We start from the raw sequence: 13,523 nt of genomic DNA on the forward strand, positions 1-13,523 counted from the left end.
GGGAGACTGCACAATTCATCCTGTAACAATGGTGTTTAAAAATGGGGGCATGTCACACAACCACATGGCAATCTTTCACAAAACTTTTCAGACTAAGGCATAGTTGAGCTATTTTGCTATCAAAATTGCAATGAGTGGAGTGGGCACATTCTCAAATAGTGAGCAGAATTTGATGAAACCATATTGTCCAAGAATAGCACATTTGTAAGAGATGCACAAAACACAAATCACAAATCTAGCCACGACGAAACACCTCAAATGTCAAATGTCATATCATTTTCAAACATGCTCTCTCTTTAAAAAAAATGTAAATTACATTTTAATTTGTTTAATTAGGGGGTAGATCAGCTTTAATATTACAGATAGATTGTAGACTCCATCAATGTAATTGTCTGCTTCACTTCCTTCCAATGACTATTGTAGCTGGAAACGGCAGATTTTTTATGGAATATAGTTCCAATGGCACGTTGTGTTAGCTAATTCAAGTTTATCATTTTAAAAGGCTAATTGATAATTTCTTTCGGGATATGTATACCAAGTATATCCACATCACCTTCAGACCGTTTTATTGGTAAACTACATGGTAAAGTAAAAGTAGTATTTTCAGTGATCCAATATGTAATGTAGTAAACATATCATAATTTGGTTGTAATCCAAAGAGGTTAGAACAATGATCTAGATCCTCTATGAGGCTGTGGAGGAATCCAAGTTGTGGATTTAAAAGAAAACATAAACCATCAGCGTACAATGACACCTTAGTTTTTAAGCCCTGTATTTCTAATCCCTTAATATTATTGTTGGATCTCATTTAAACTCAAAAAAGGTTTGGTATACCTCAACAGATATGCCATCCAGATCTGGAGTTTTCCCAGACTTAAAGGCTTTAATTCCTTAGTTCCTTCTCTGTAATTTCACCTTCACATGAGTCTCTCTATGGCTGTTAATTTTACATTATTGGTAGAAAAAAATCCTTACAATTTGCTTCGGTTAGAGGAAATGGGGGAGAAAAACCAAAACAAATGCTTAAAGTACTTTGCTTCCTCCTTCAAGATATAATTTGGTGAATCATTTGTAACAAGTTTCAGTAATCTATTTTTGGTAGCATTTCTATGCTCTCCCTTGCATCCCACAAACATTGCATTTCTAACCTTTCACCGTGACCCCCATTAGATTTAGTGTGACCTGGAATTTCTGTTCATATTGAGTGTGGCCATTGGTCTATTTCGAGTGTGTCTGTCTATGACACAGCGATAATAAGTGGTCATTAAAACATTCCAGAGTCTAGCGTAACTATGTCAGCGGCACACAAATCTTCTAGGCATGAAACAATTAATGCCAGGTATGTCACTTTTCTTTTCTCATTCACATGAGAAAAATGCTGGTTACGGTCAAATGTGGTATAAGTATCGAATTTGTAAAAGGAATAGATTATGTTGTCCATTCTCAATATGACATAAAGGGTTGGTAATATAACAATCTTGCCAATGCTATTAGACCTTGATACCGCTTTGTATTGATTCCTTCCAATGTTCCCACTGGGCACAGATGTCATTTCAACGTCTTGTTTTGATTTACATTTGGTTGAGTTGTAAACTAATGTGAACAGTGTTTGTCTACACTGTTTCCCAAGGCAAGACAGTAAACTTTGGGCTTGTATTCCCTTTAGCCTTAAACAAGAGACACCATATGACAACACAATATTTACCATTCAGTATATCAATATCATAGATCCCTTTTTCAACAGAATGGAAAAAAGTGTGACTGTTGTTTACTTCTCCTGTGCTGATGTTATACAGTGCCTTCGGAAAGTATTCAGACCCTTTGAACTTTTCCACATTTTGTTACATTACGGCCTTATTCTGAAATTGATCTTTTTTTAAATCCTCAGCAAACTACACACAATACCCCATAATGACGAAGCAAAAACAGAAATGCCATATTTACTAAAGTATTCAGACCCTTTACTATTAGACTCAAAATTGAGCTCAGATGCATCCTGTTTCCATTGATCATCCTTGCGATGTTTCTACAACTTGATTGAAGTCCGCCTGTGGTCAATTCAATTGATTGGACATGATTTGGAAAGGCACACATCTGTCTATATAAGGTCCCACAGTTGACAGTGAAAAAAAACAGCCATAAGGTCGAAGAAATTGTCCGTAGAGCGCCAAGACAGGATTGTGTCAAGGCACAGATCTGGGGAAGGGTACCAAATAATGTCTGCAGCATTGAAGGTCCCCAAGAACACAGTGGCCTCCATCATCCTTAAATGGTAAGAAGTTTGGAACCACCAAGACTCTTCCTAGAGCTGGCTGAACGGCCAAACTGACCAATAGGGGGAGAAGAGCCTTGGTCAGGGAGGTGACCATGAACCTGACGATCACTCTGACAGAGATCTAGAGTTACTCTGTGGAGATGGGAGAACCTTCCAGAAGGACAACCATCTCTGCAGCACTCCACCAATCAGGCCTTTATGGTAGAGTGGCCAGACGGAAGCCAGTAAAAGGCACATGACAGCCCACTTGGAGTTTGCCAAAAGGCTGCTAAAGACTCTCAGACCATGAGAAACAAGATTCTCTGGTCTGATGAAACCAAGATTGAACTCTTTGGCCTGAATACTAAGCGTCACGTCTGGAGGAAACCTGGCACCATCCATACGGGAAAGCATGATGGTGGCAGCATCATGTTATGGGGATGTTTTTCAGCAGCAGGGACTGGGAGACTAGTCAGGATCGTGGCAAAGATGAACGTAGCAAAGTACAGAGAGATCCTTGATGAAAACCCCGCTCCAGAGTGAAGGTTCACCTTCCAACAGGACAACAACCCTAAGCACACAGTCAAGACAACTCAGGAGTGGCTTCGGGACAAGTCTCTAAATGATCTTAAGTGGCCCAGCCAGAGCTCAGACTTGAACCCGATCGAAAATCTCTGGAAAAACCTGAATAAAGCTGTGCAGCGATGGTCCCTATCAAACATGACAGAGCTTGGGTGGAACTGCACAGAAGAATGGGAGAAACTCCCCCATTTTAATTGTAATTTTTTATTGAACCTTTATTAAAGTAGGCAAGTCAGTTAAGAAAAATTCTTAATTACCATGACGGTCTACCAAAAGGCAAAAGGCTTCCTGAGGGGACGGGGGCTTGGATTAAAAATAAAACAGGATTAAACAGACATCACAACAAGAGAGACACCACAACACTACATAAAGAGGGATCTAAGACAACATGATAGCATGGTAGCAACACAACATGACAACAACATGGTAGCAGAACAACATGGTAGCAGCACAAAACATGGAACAAACATTATTGGGCACAGACAACAGCACAAAGGGGCAAGAAGGTAGAGACAACAATACATCACGTGAAGCAGCCACAACTGTCAGCAAGTGTCCATGATTGAGTCTTTGAATGAAGAGATGGTGTGCCAAGCTTGTAGAGTCAGTCCCAAGAAGATTAAATGCTGTAATCGCTGCCAAAGGTGCTTCAACAAAGTACTGAGTAAAGAGTCTGAATACTGAAAAGGTGTTGTAGCAGCCCCCACCACCTCACGGGCATCATATTTTAGTGACCCCCTCTTGATGGCAGAGAGAAGAAATTTAAGTTTTAGAGTTAATTTCCTGCAATTCTTCTTCATTTTGCCATGACTTATAATATTTAAATTTTTTATATAATATCTGTGAGTGAGAGTGACTAACAAAATCCATTGGGGTCCCTGGAGGTCAGGGAAACTGGGCATGTGCCCTGCTTGCCCGGTCGGTAATTGAACCATGATTACTACAAGTTTATATAGCTGGCTAGACTAACTTACTGTAGAGCAGCGTTAATTTTTCACATCAAAGCCAGACAACAAGAGCAAATACAATACACATAGGCCTCTCTTCATTGGCCAGAGAACCCATGAAGAGGGGGGGGGGGGGGGGGGGGACTCACAGCAGGTTCCCAGCAGGAATTGTCCTTCCCCCCCTTTTGCTAATTTCACACATCCAGCATAGAACAATCAGCCTAATTGAACCAAATGGTAATCAGACGGCCTGTAGGAAACATGGACCCAACAGGGTTCTGACGAAGAGTGACGATGACTACGACTCAGCCAACTTAGCCAAGGAACTTCTCCATTGTAGAACAATGGACTGCACAGATGTTCTTAAGTAAACAGCGTAAATTGACTGAAAATGACAAGTGTAAAATAAAATAAAATGTTATTTGTTACGTGCCACAACAGGTGTAGTCCTTCCCATGAAATTCTTACTTACAATCCCTTAACCAACAGTGCAATATTTACTAAATAAAATAAAGTAAAAATCAAAAGTAACACAGTAGAATTCCATAACAATAACGAGGCTATATACCGGGGGCCCGGTACCGAATAAATGTGCAGGGGTACAGGGTAGTCGAGGTAATTTGTACATGTAGGTAGAGGAAAAGTGACTATGCATAGATGATAAACAGCAAGTAGTAGCAGTGTAAAAACAAAGGAGGCGGTCAACGTAGATAGTCTGGGTGGCCATTTGATTAACTGTTCAGCAGTCTTATAGCTTGGGGATAGAAGCTGTTAAGAAGCCTTTTTGACCTAGACTTGGCGTTCGGTACTACTTGCTGTGCGGTAGCATTGAGAAAAGTCTATGACTTGGGTGACTGGAGTCTTTGACAATTTTTTGGGCGTTCCTCTGACACCGCCTGGTATATAGGTCCTGGATGGCAGGAAGCTTGGACCCAGTGATGTATTTGGATGTATGCACTACCCTCTGTAGCGCCTTGCGGTCAGATACGAGCAGTTGCCGTACCAGGCGGTGATGCAACCAGTCATGATTCTCTCGAAGGTGCAGCTGTAGAACTTTTTGAGGATCTCAGGACCCATGTCAAATTCTTTCAGTCTCCTGAGGGGGAAAATGTGTTGCCGTGCCCTCTTCACGACTGTCTTGGTTTTGACCATGATAGTTTGTTGGTGATGTGGACACCAAGGAACTTGAAATTCTCGACCCGCTCGACTTCAGCCCCGTTGATGTAAATGGGGGCCTGTTCGGCAAGCTTAATGATGGTGTTGGAGTCATGATTGGTGAACACTGAGTACAGGAGAGGACCTAGCTGTTCTGATGTACAGAGCTCTTTTCGGTCTTAAGAGGTGGTAGCAGCAACTTTATGTAGATAATAAGTTACAAACAATGCGAAAAAACTAACAAAATAGCAGTTGGTTAGGAGCCCGTAAAACGTCAGCCATTCCATTCGGCGCAATGATTATTACAAAAGTGTTGAGATGTGTGTTTAACAAGTATTTAGAATGTGTTGTAATGTTTTCCTGCCATTAACAGGTATTACCCTTATTGGTCCACGGAAAAGTATACTGTTTGATATCTGTACCATCGGACCGCCTTGACTCAAACGTATAATGATTTTATGAAAGTGTACTAAGCACTCTCGCAGTCATGCGGAACCCTTCCCTCACCTGAACCAATCACAGCTCTCCTGAAAGGAGGCCTTATCTCTTCCTGTCGCAGGACTACAAAATGGAAAACGTTGAAACAGCACCTCGGGTTCAGTTTGGCGACCAGACATGGTTGCTGTCATTTATGAACCAAAGAACAATTCAAGGCCACTCCAGTGGGGACCTTATGGAATTCTATTTGGAGTGGAATTTCCTTTTCGGGCTCTGCATGCTTGGAGAGTTCTCTGAAGACCCTTGGGTGCAGACATATCTTGTCTAGCTTCATCTCATCTTGTCTTTTCCGTGATTTGACTGTGTCATCTGTATCTGTTTCTTTTATTATTGCCTATTTTTATCCTTGAAATTCCTGTCTCTTCATAATTAGGACTTTCAAAAGACTGCTCGTCTTTTGTCCATTTAATCAAATGCTATAGAAATATCCTATCCAGTTTCTTTCTCAGTGCAGTCAAAAACTGTGATTTTCCAGTGTTTTATATATATTTCCAAACTATGAGGTTGGAATAATACTGTGAAAATTATGATAATGCCCTTTTAGTTTGAGAGCTGTTTGAAAAGACTGCCTGAAATGCCTGTCTGTTTTCGTGGGATGGATTTTTGACCTGCCTGGTGACATCACAAGGTGGTGAATTAGTGAATAGACCAATAAAAAAGAGAGTTCCAATCCCCTAATTTTCAGTTTTCCCCTCCAAACTGAGACCACTCCAAGAAAGTCCTAGCAAAATTATTGTTTGAGAAATGCTCTTTGTTAAGAATCTATTTTTGACCATTTTAATTCAAAACAATCATAGTAATTAATTGTTACCAAGAAATTATTCAATATTGAGATAAAAAACAAAACATCTGTTTTGGACTTTTAACCTTAGTTATTTTTTATAATAAATATTATTCCTTCATAAAGTATACTGGTCTCTGAGAAATGCATTGCCTTGTCATTTAAAAGTACATAAAAGTGCAATATGTAATATCAGAGCGGCGGTAACTCATCAGCACTAACAGTATTACGACCAGGAATACGACTTTCCCGAAGCGGATCCTTTGTTTGCTCCCCCCAGGGCAATTGAACTGATTCCAGAAGCCGACCCAAAACACCGGCGGAGGAGAGTTACTCGGAGTGGTCTTCTACTCCAATTTAGGAGGCGCACACACCACCCACCGCTTCCGAGTACATAACTCGCTAATGTTCAGTCTCTGGATAATAAAGTTGACCTGCTCAGGGCGAGGGTCTCTATCCTGAGAGAAATCATGGATTGTAACATATTCTGCTTGACAGAAACATGGCTCTCATGGGATATACTGTCTGAATCTGTCTAGCCAGTTGGATTCTCAGTTCATCGCGCAGACAGGAATAAATATCTCTCTGGGAAGAAGAAGGGCGGGGGTGTATGTTTCATGATTAACGACTCATGGTGTAATTGTAATAACATATAGGAAGTCCTTTTGTTCACCCAATCAAATGCACACCGTATTATCGCCCAAGAGTATTTTCTTCAGTTATAGTCACGGCCGTGTATATCCCCCCCTCAAGCTGATACCACGACAGCCCTCAAAGAACTCCATTAGACTTTATGCAAACTGGAAACCACATATCCTGAGGCTGCATTTATTGTAGCTGGGGATTTTTACAAAGCAAATATGAGAAAAAGGCTGCCAAAGTTCTATCAACATATTGACTGTAGTACTTCCGCTGCCAAAACACTCGACCACTGCTACTCCAACTTCCGGGAAGCCTACAAGGCCTTCCCCCACCCTCCTTTCGGCAAATCTGACCACGTCTCCATTTTGCTCCTCCCTTCCTATAGGCGGACTGGGGCGGACCGGGTAGCTTCTGAGAATAATATTGACGAATACATTGATTCGGTGACTGAGTTTATTAGGAAGTGTATAGGAGATGTTGTACCCACTGTGACTATTAAAACCTACCCTAACCAGAAACCAAGGATAGATGGCAGCATTTGCACAAAACTGAAAAGCGCGAACCACCGCAAGGTGACTGGGAATATGTCAGAATACAAACAGTGTAGTTATTCCCTCTGCAAGAGGAAAATAGATTCAAAGGCTATTATCAAACCATTGCAGCATAAATACTGGAGGCTGAGACAGGAGTTGTCGGGAGACACTGTGGCCCTGTCCGACAATACCGCAGGACAGGGCCAAACAGGCGGGATATTTCCTCACCCACTTTGCCAAAAATCAGCCCCCACACCACTAGAGGGATATCTTCAACCACCAACTTACTACCCTGAGACAAGGCCGAGTATAGCCCACAAAGATCTCCCCCACGGCCCCAAGCCCGAGGGGGGTGCCAACCTGGACAGGAAAATCACATCAGTGACTCAACCCACTCAAGTGACGCACCCCACCTAGGGACGGCATGGAAGAGCACCAATAAGCCAGTGACTCAGACCCCCGTAATAGGGTTAGAGACAGAGAATCCCAGTGGAAAGAGGGGAAACGGCCAGGCAGAGACAGCAAGGGTGGTTCGTCGCTCCAGTGCCTTTGCGTTCACCTTCACACACCTGTGCCAGACCACTCTCAATCATAGGACATACTGAAGAGATGAGTCTTCAATAAAGACTTAAAGGTCAAGACCGAGTCTGCGTCTCTCACATGGATAGGCAGACCATTCCATAAAAATTGAGCTCTACGGGAGAAAGCCCTGCCTCCAGGTGTTTGCTTAGAAATTCTAGGGATAATAAGGAGGCCTGCATCTTGTGACAGTAGCATACGTATAGGTAAACTCAGCAAAAAAAGACAAGTCCTCTCACTGTCAACTGTGTTTATTTTCAGCAAACTTAGCATGTGTAAATATTTGTATGAACATAACAAGATTCAACAACTGAGACATAAACTGAACAAGTTCCACAGACATGTGACTAACTAAATATAATAATGTGTCCCTGAACAAAGGGGGGGTCAAAATCAAAAGTCAGTTTCTGGTGTGGCCACCAGCTGCATTAAGTACTGCAGTGCATCTCCTCCTCATTGACTGCACCTGATTTGCCAGTTCTTGCTGTGAGATGTTACCCCACTCTTCCACCAAGGTACCTGCAAGTTCCCAGACATTTCTGGGAGAAATGGCCCTGGCCCTCACCCTCCGATCCAACAGGTTCCAGACATGCTCAATGGGATTGAGATCCGGGCTCTTCGTTGGCCATGGCAGAACATTGACATTCCTGTCTTGCAGGAAATCACGCGCAGTATGGCTGGTGGCATTGTCATGAGGGTCATGTCAGGATGAGCCTGCAGGAAGGGTACCACATGAGGGAGGAGGATGTCTTCCCTGTAACGCACAGCATTGAGATTGCCTGCAATGACAACAAGCTCAGTCCGATGATGATGTGACCCTCCACCTCCACCTTGGACGATAAAAGCAAATCCGACCTTCAACCCTGGTAAGAGAAAACCACGACTCGTCAGTGAAGAGCACTTTTTGCCAGTCCTGTCTGGTCCAGCGACGGTGGGTTTGTGCCCATAGGCAACGTTGTTGTCGGTGATGTCTGGTGAGGACCTGCCTTACAACAGGCCTACAAGCCCTCAGTCCAGCCTCTCTCAGCCTATTGCGGACAGTCTGAGCACTGATGGAGGGATTGTGCGTTCCTGGTGTAACTCGGGCAGTTGTTGTTGCCATCCTGTACCTGTCACGCAGGTGTAATGTTCAGATATACCGATCCAGTGCAGGTGTTGTTACAGGTGGTCTGCCCCTGCGAGGAAGATCAGCTGTCCGTCCTGTCTCCCTGTAGTGCCGTCTTAAGCGTCTCACAGTAAGGACATTGCAATTTATTGCCCTGGCCACATCTGCAATCCTCATGCCTCCTTGCAGCATGCATAAGGCATGTTCACGCAGATGGGCAGGGACCCTGGGCATCTTTCTTTTGGTGTTTTTCAGAGTCAGTAGAAAGGCCTCTTTATTGTCCTAAGTTATCATAACTGTGACCTTAATTGCCTACCGTCTGTAAGCTGTTAGTGTCTTAACGACAGTTCCACAGGTGCATGTTCATGAATTGTTTATGGTTCATTGAACAAGCATGGGAAACAGTGTTTCAACCCTTTACAATGAAGATCTGTGAAGTTATTTGGATTTTTACAAATTATCTTTGAAAGACAGGGTCCTGAAAAGGGACGTTTCTTTTTTTGCTGTGTTTATGTACAGCAGGACCATAGGTAGATAGGTAGGAGCAAGCCCATGTAGTGCTTTGTAGGTTAGTAATAAAACCTTGAAATCATCCCTAGGCTTAACAGGAAGCCAGTGTAGAGGGCTAGCACTGGAGTATTATGATCAACTTTGTTGGTTATAGTCTAGATTCTAGCAGCCGTGTTTAGCACTAACTGAAGTTTATTTAGTACTTTATCTGGGTAGCCGGAAAGTAGAGCATTGCAGTAGTCTAATCTAGAAGTGACAAAAGCATGGATACATTTTTCTGCATCATTTTTGGACAGAAAGTTTCTGATTTTTGCAATGTTACATAGATGGAAAAAAGCTGTACTTGAAACAGTCTTGATATGTTCGTGAAAAGCGAGATCAGGGTCCAGAGTAATGCCAAGGTCCTTCATAGTTTTATTTAAGACAACTGTACAACTATCAAGATGAATTGTCAGATCCAACAGAAGATCTCTTTGTTTAATTTGCCGCCATCCACACCCACACAAGCTCTCTGAAACATAGACAAACAGACACATACAACAATAATCAAATAAAATAGTACAAAAAAACTGGTGATGCAGGTTTGTGAACATGACATCATTTGCTTAACAGATGCGATGTGGCCCAGCATATCTGGAAATAGGGTGCCATTGTGGGAGACAGCCCTTGTCCTCAGCGTACCCAGAACTCCCCCGCTCAGCGTTGCCCGGCGTCTCGGATGCGACAAGCCACCGCCGTTATGAGAGCCGCCCCCTTCCCACTGCCATCCTCTGATTGGATGAAAGTGACCTTGCACTGCGGCGCCAGGTCCCTGACAGTCTCATGCATGAAGTTGGAGAAGCTGTGAAGACGAGAGGTAAGAAGAGAGATGAGAGGCAGTTTACAATGTTATTACTGAACATAAGACAATAGACCAGAAGCTGCAGGGAATGCAGGGGAGTGAGCTCACATGGCCAGAAGCAAGAGAATGAGGTAGATGCGCATAGGCAGATGCACATGTACTCACAGCTACTGTAAAAAGATGCAGTGAAAAGGCATTTGAGGGTAGACTTTAGGATTCCTAGATGCTTACTGCTGATTTCAACACTATATCACTCAAATTAAATATATTTGGTAAAAAAATGCATAAAGAAACCAAATAACTATATTTTGTAGGCTACATTTAAAAAAAATACATTTGAGAATGTTATCAAAACCTTGGAAACAGACGGCTTGGGTTAGAAGATCTCAATGTTTATCTTTTTGTCGCCCACTAATTTTATTCATAGATTCAGACAGATTTAGAAGGAGAAACTAAAGACTATAAGGTAAAACATTTCAAGATTTCTAGTTATAGTGCCTTCAGAAAATATTCATACCCCTTGACCTTTTCTACATTTTGTTATGTAACAGCCTGAATTCAAAATGGTTTCAATAGTTTTTTCCCCCTCACCTATCTACATACAATACCCCATAATGACAAAGCAAAAACATGTTTTTAGACATTTTTGCTAATTTATTGTAAATGAAATATCTCATTTACATGTATTCACACCCCTGACTAAATGTAGGTTAAAACCTTTGGCAGCGATTACAGCTTTGAGTCTTTCTGGGTAAATCTAAGAGCTTTGCACACCTGGATTGTTCAATATTTGGACAATCTTTTTAAAACATCTCTGTCAAGATGTTGGTTGATCATTACTAGACAGCCATTTTCAAGTTTTGCCATAGATTTTCAAGCTGATTTAAGGAACATTCAATGCCGTATTGGTAAGCAACTCCCTTGTATAACCTATTTGGCATTGTGTTTTAGGTAATTGTCTGCTGAAAGCTGAATTTGACTCCCAGTGTCTGATGGAAAGAGGACTGAACCAGGTTTTCCTCTAGGATTTTGCCAGTGCTTAGCTCTATTCCGTTTTTTTCCCCATCCTAAAAAAACTCCCTAGTCCCTGCCGATGTTAAGCATACCCATAAGATGATGCAGCCACCACCATGCTTGAAAATATGAAGAGTGGTACTCAGTGATGTGTTGGATTTGCCCCAAACATAATGCTTCGTATTCAGGACATAAAATGTATTTCTTTGCCACATTTTGCAGTTTTACTTGAGTGCCTTATTACAAACAGGATGCATGTTTTGGAATATTTATATTCTGTACAGGCTTCCTTCTTTTCGCTCTGTAATTTAGGTTAGTATTGTGGAGTAAATCCTTTGTTTTCTCCTATCACAGCCATTAAACTCTGTAACTGTTTCAAATTCACCATTGGCCTCATTGTGAAATCCCTGAGCGGGTTCCTACCTCTTCGGCAACTTTGTTAGGAAGGACTAGGTGTAATTAATAACTTAACATTTCTCAAAAGGATTTTTATTGTTTGTTGGGATATTCAATCTCTGCCCCCCCCACCCCCACCAATAGGTGCCCTTCTTTGCGAGACATTGGAAAACCTCCCTGGTCTTTGTGGTTGAATGAGCTTTGTGGTGTTTTGAGCTTTAACCTGACAGTATTATCACAACAAAGAAGCACTCACTGTGGGTGTAGTTTGTAGAGTGTTCCGTCGACACCCACTGTGATTTTGAGCTCAGGGAGGTTGCGGTTCTGCCGGATCTTATCGACCACGGCGGCCAGGCCGGCACCACAGAGCTGGGCAGCGCGGCAAGCCACCACGCTACACACCTCCTTCACCAGGATGCTGTCGTCACAAGTAGAGCTGGTCAGACCCAGGTGCTGCAGGATGGAGCGCACCTGCCTCAGGGCCAGACGGTCACTAACAGGGGGGCACAGACAACAGTCAAGTAAATATCAACGAGATCTATATCAAATCAACACTTTTTATGAACATAAATAGCACATATTCTCCATTCTATGCTAGACATATCGAAATCTAATAGCTTTGATACACAGAAAAAGGGATTCACACATTGCTCCCACCATGGTTGTCAACATTTAAGCAACTTTTTTAATGAAACACTTTTCCAATCTTCTTATTGCTCGTCATGCATCAACACTAGATATTGATTAAAGGTGTGGTTACCACAAACATGACCAGACACTAGACACTGACTCACCTCTCGATCTGGGAGAGGAACTTGGTTTCAAAGATGCCTCTGGTCTTGAGCCTCTCAGAGAGTTTGCCACGGAACAGCAGTCCCTTAGTAGTGAACTCCAGCAGTACGTTCCTCACTATCTCCCCAAGGTACATCCCACTGATCATCTTTTCATACCTGACAGAGAGAGAGCGAGAGAGAACAAGAGAGAGAGAGCGAGACAAAGACACTTGATTCCTGTGGCTTACTCCTGGAAAACCAGCTATCAGGCTTTATGGATTAAAGTGTTATTGCCCTGGTGTGTGTCTAGTAGTCCCCAGCCTCCAAAGATACATCAATCAACTTGAACAAACAGTAAATAATAAATCCAATACACTCACAAGAAGGAGATATGAGTTTGTAACTTTTTCTTTGTTCAGTTCATCCTTTGTAAGTCAACACCTCAACTAAAGGTGTTCTTTCGTTATTATAAACTGGGTGGATCAAGCCCTGAATGCTGATTGGCTGAAAGCCTTAGCCATGGTATATTGGCCATATACCATACCCCCTCTGGCCTTATTGCTTTATTATAACACAACTGCAAACAAACAGTAATAGTCTACGTCTGTTTTCCAGGGTTGGCGGAGTGCTCATCCACGGCTTTGTCGAAGTCTGTGCTGAAGTCGTCCAGCTCTCCGTGGTCCCCGAATGCCCCCCACTCCATGTTAACACACATCTTCCCTTCGCTCCCATCCAACAGCTCCATGTTCTGCATCTCCTCTATGTAGCACACGTTGGTGCCAGTACCTGGAAAGAGGGGAAGTGAGTGAGTGAGTAAGTAAGTGAGAGGAAACTCATTGAAATAAATGGGAGACCGTTGTTGATCTGTTACAGCCTGTGCTTGTGGCCCAAAAGGCACATCCAGTAGGCTCTG

At 42.6% G+C, this 13,523-nt stretch overlaps 1 protein-coding gene across 2 annotated transcripts in view; it reads right to left on the minus strand.

The window, feature by feature from the left end:
- Positions 1–8,206: 8,206 nt before the first annotated feature.
- Positions 8,207–13,523, minus strand: part of LOC115140238 (hexokinase-2-like) — a 79,650-nt gene continuing 74,333 nt past the window's right edge. For both annotated transcript variants that reach the window (XM_029678474.2, XM_065026756.1), the window contains 5 exons: positions 13,213–13,396; positions 12,632–12,787; positions 12,094–12,330; positions 10,268–10,427; positions 8,207–10,097 (listed from right to left, as the gene is read on the minus strand). In XM_029678474.2, coding sequence (XP_029534334.2) covers positions 10,283–10,427; positions 12,094–12,330; positions 12,632–12,787; positions 13,213–13,396 — 722 coding nt within the window. In that variant the 3' untranslated portion in view covers positions 8,207–10,097; positions 10,268–10,282. The remainder of the gene's footprint in view (positions 10,098–10,267; positions 10,428–12,093; positions 12,331–12,631; positions 12,788–13,212; positions 13,397–13,523) is intronic.

Source organism: Oncorhynchus nerka, linkage group LG13, assembly GCF_034236695.1.
Source record: "Oncorhynchus nerka isolate Pitt River linkage group LG13, Oner_Uvic_2.0, whole genome shotgun sequence".
Classification (NCBI taxonomy): domain Eukaryota; kingdom Metazoa; phylum Chordata; class Actinopteri; order Salmoniformes; family Salmonidae; genus Oncorhynchus; species Oncorhynchus nerka.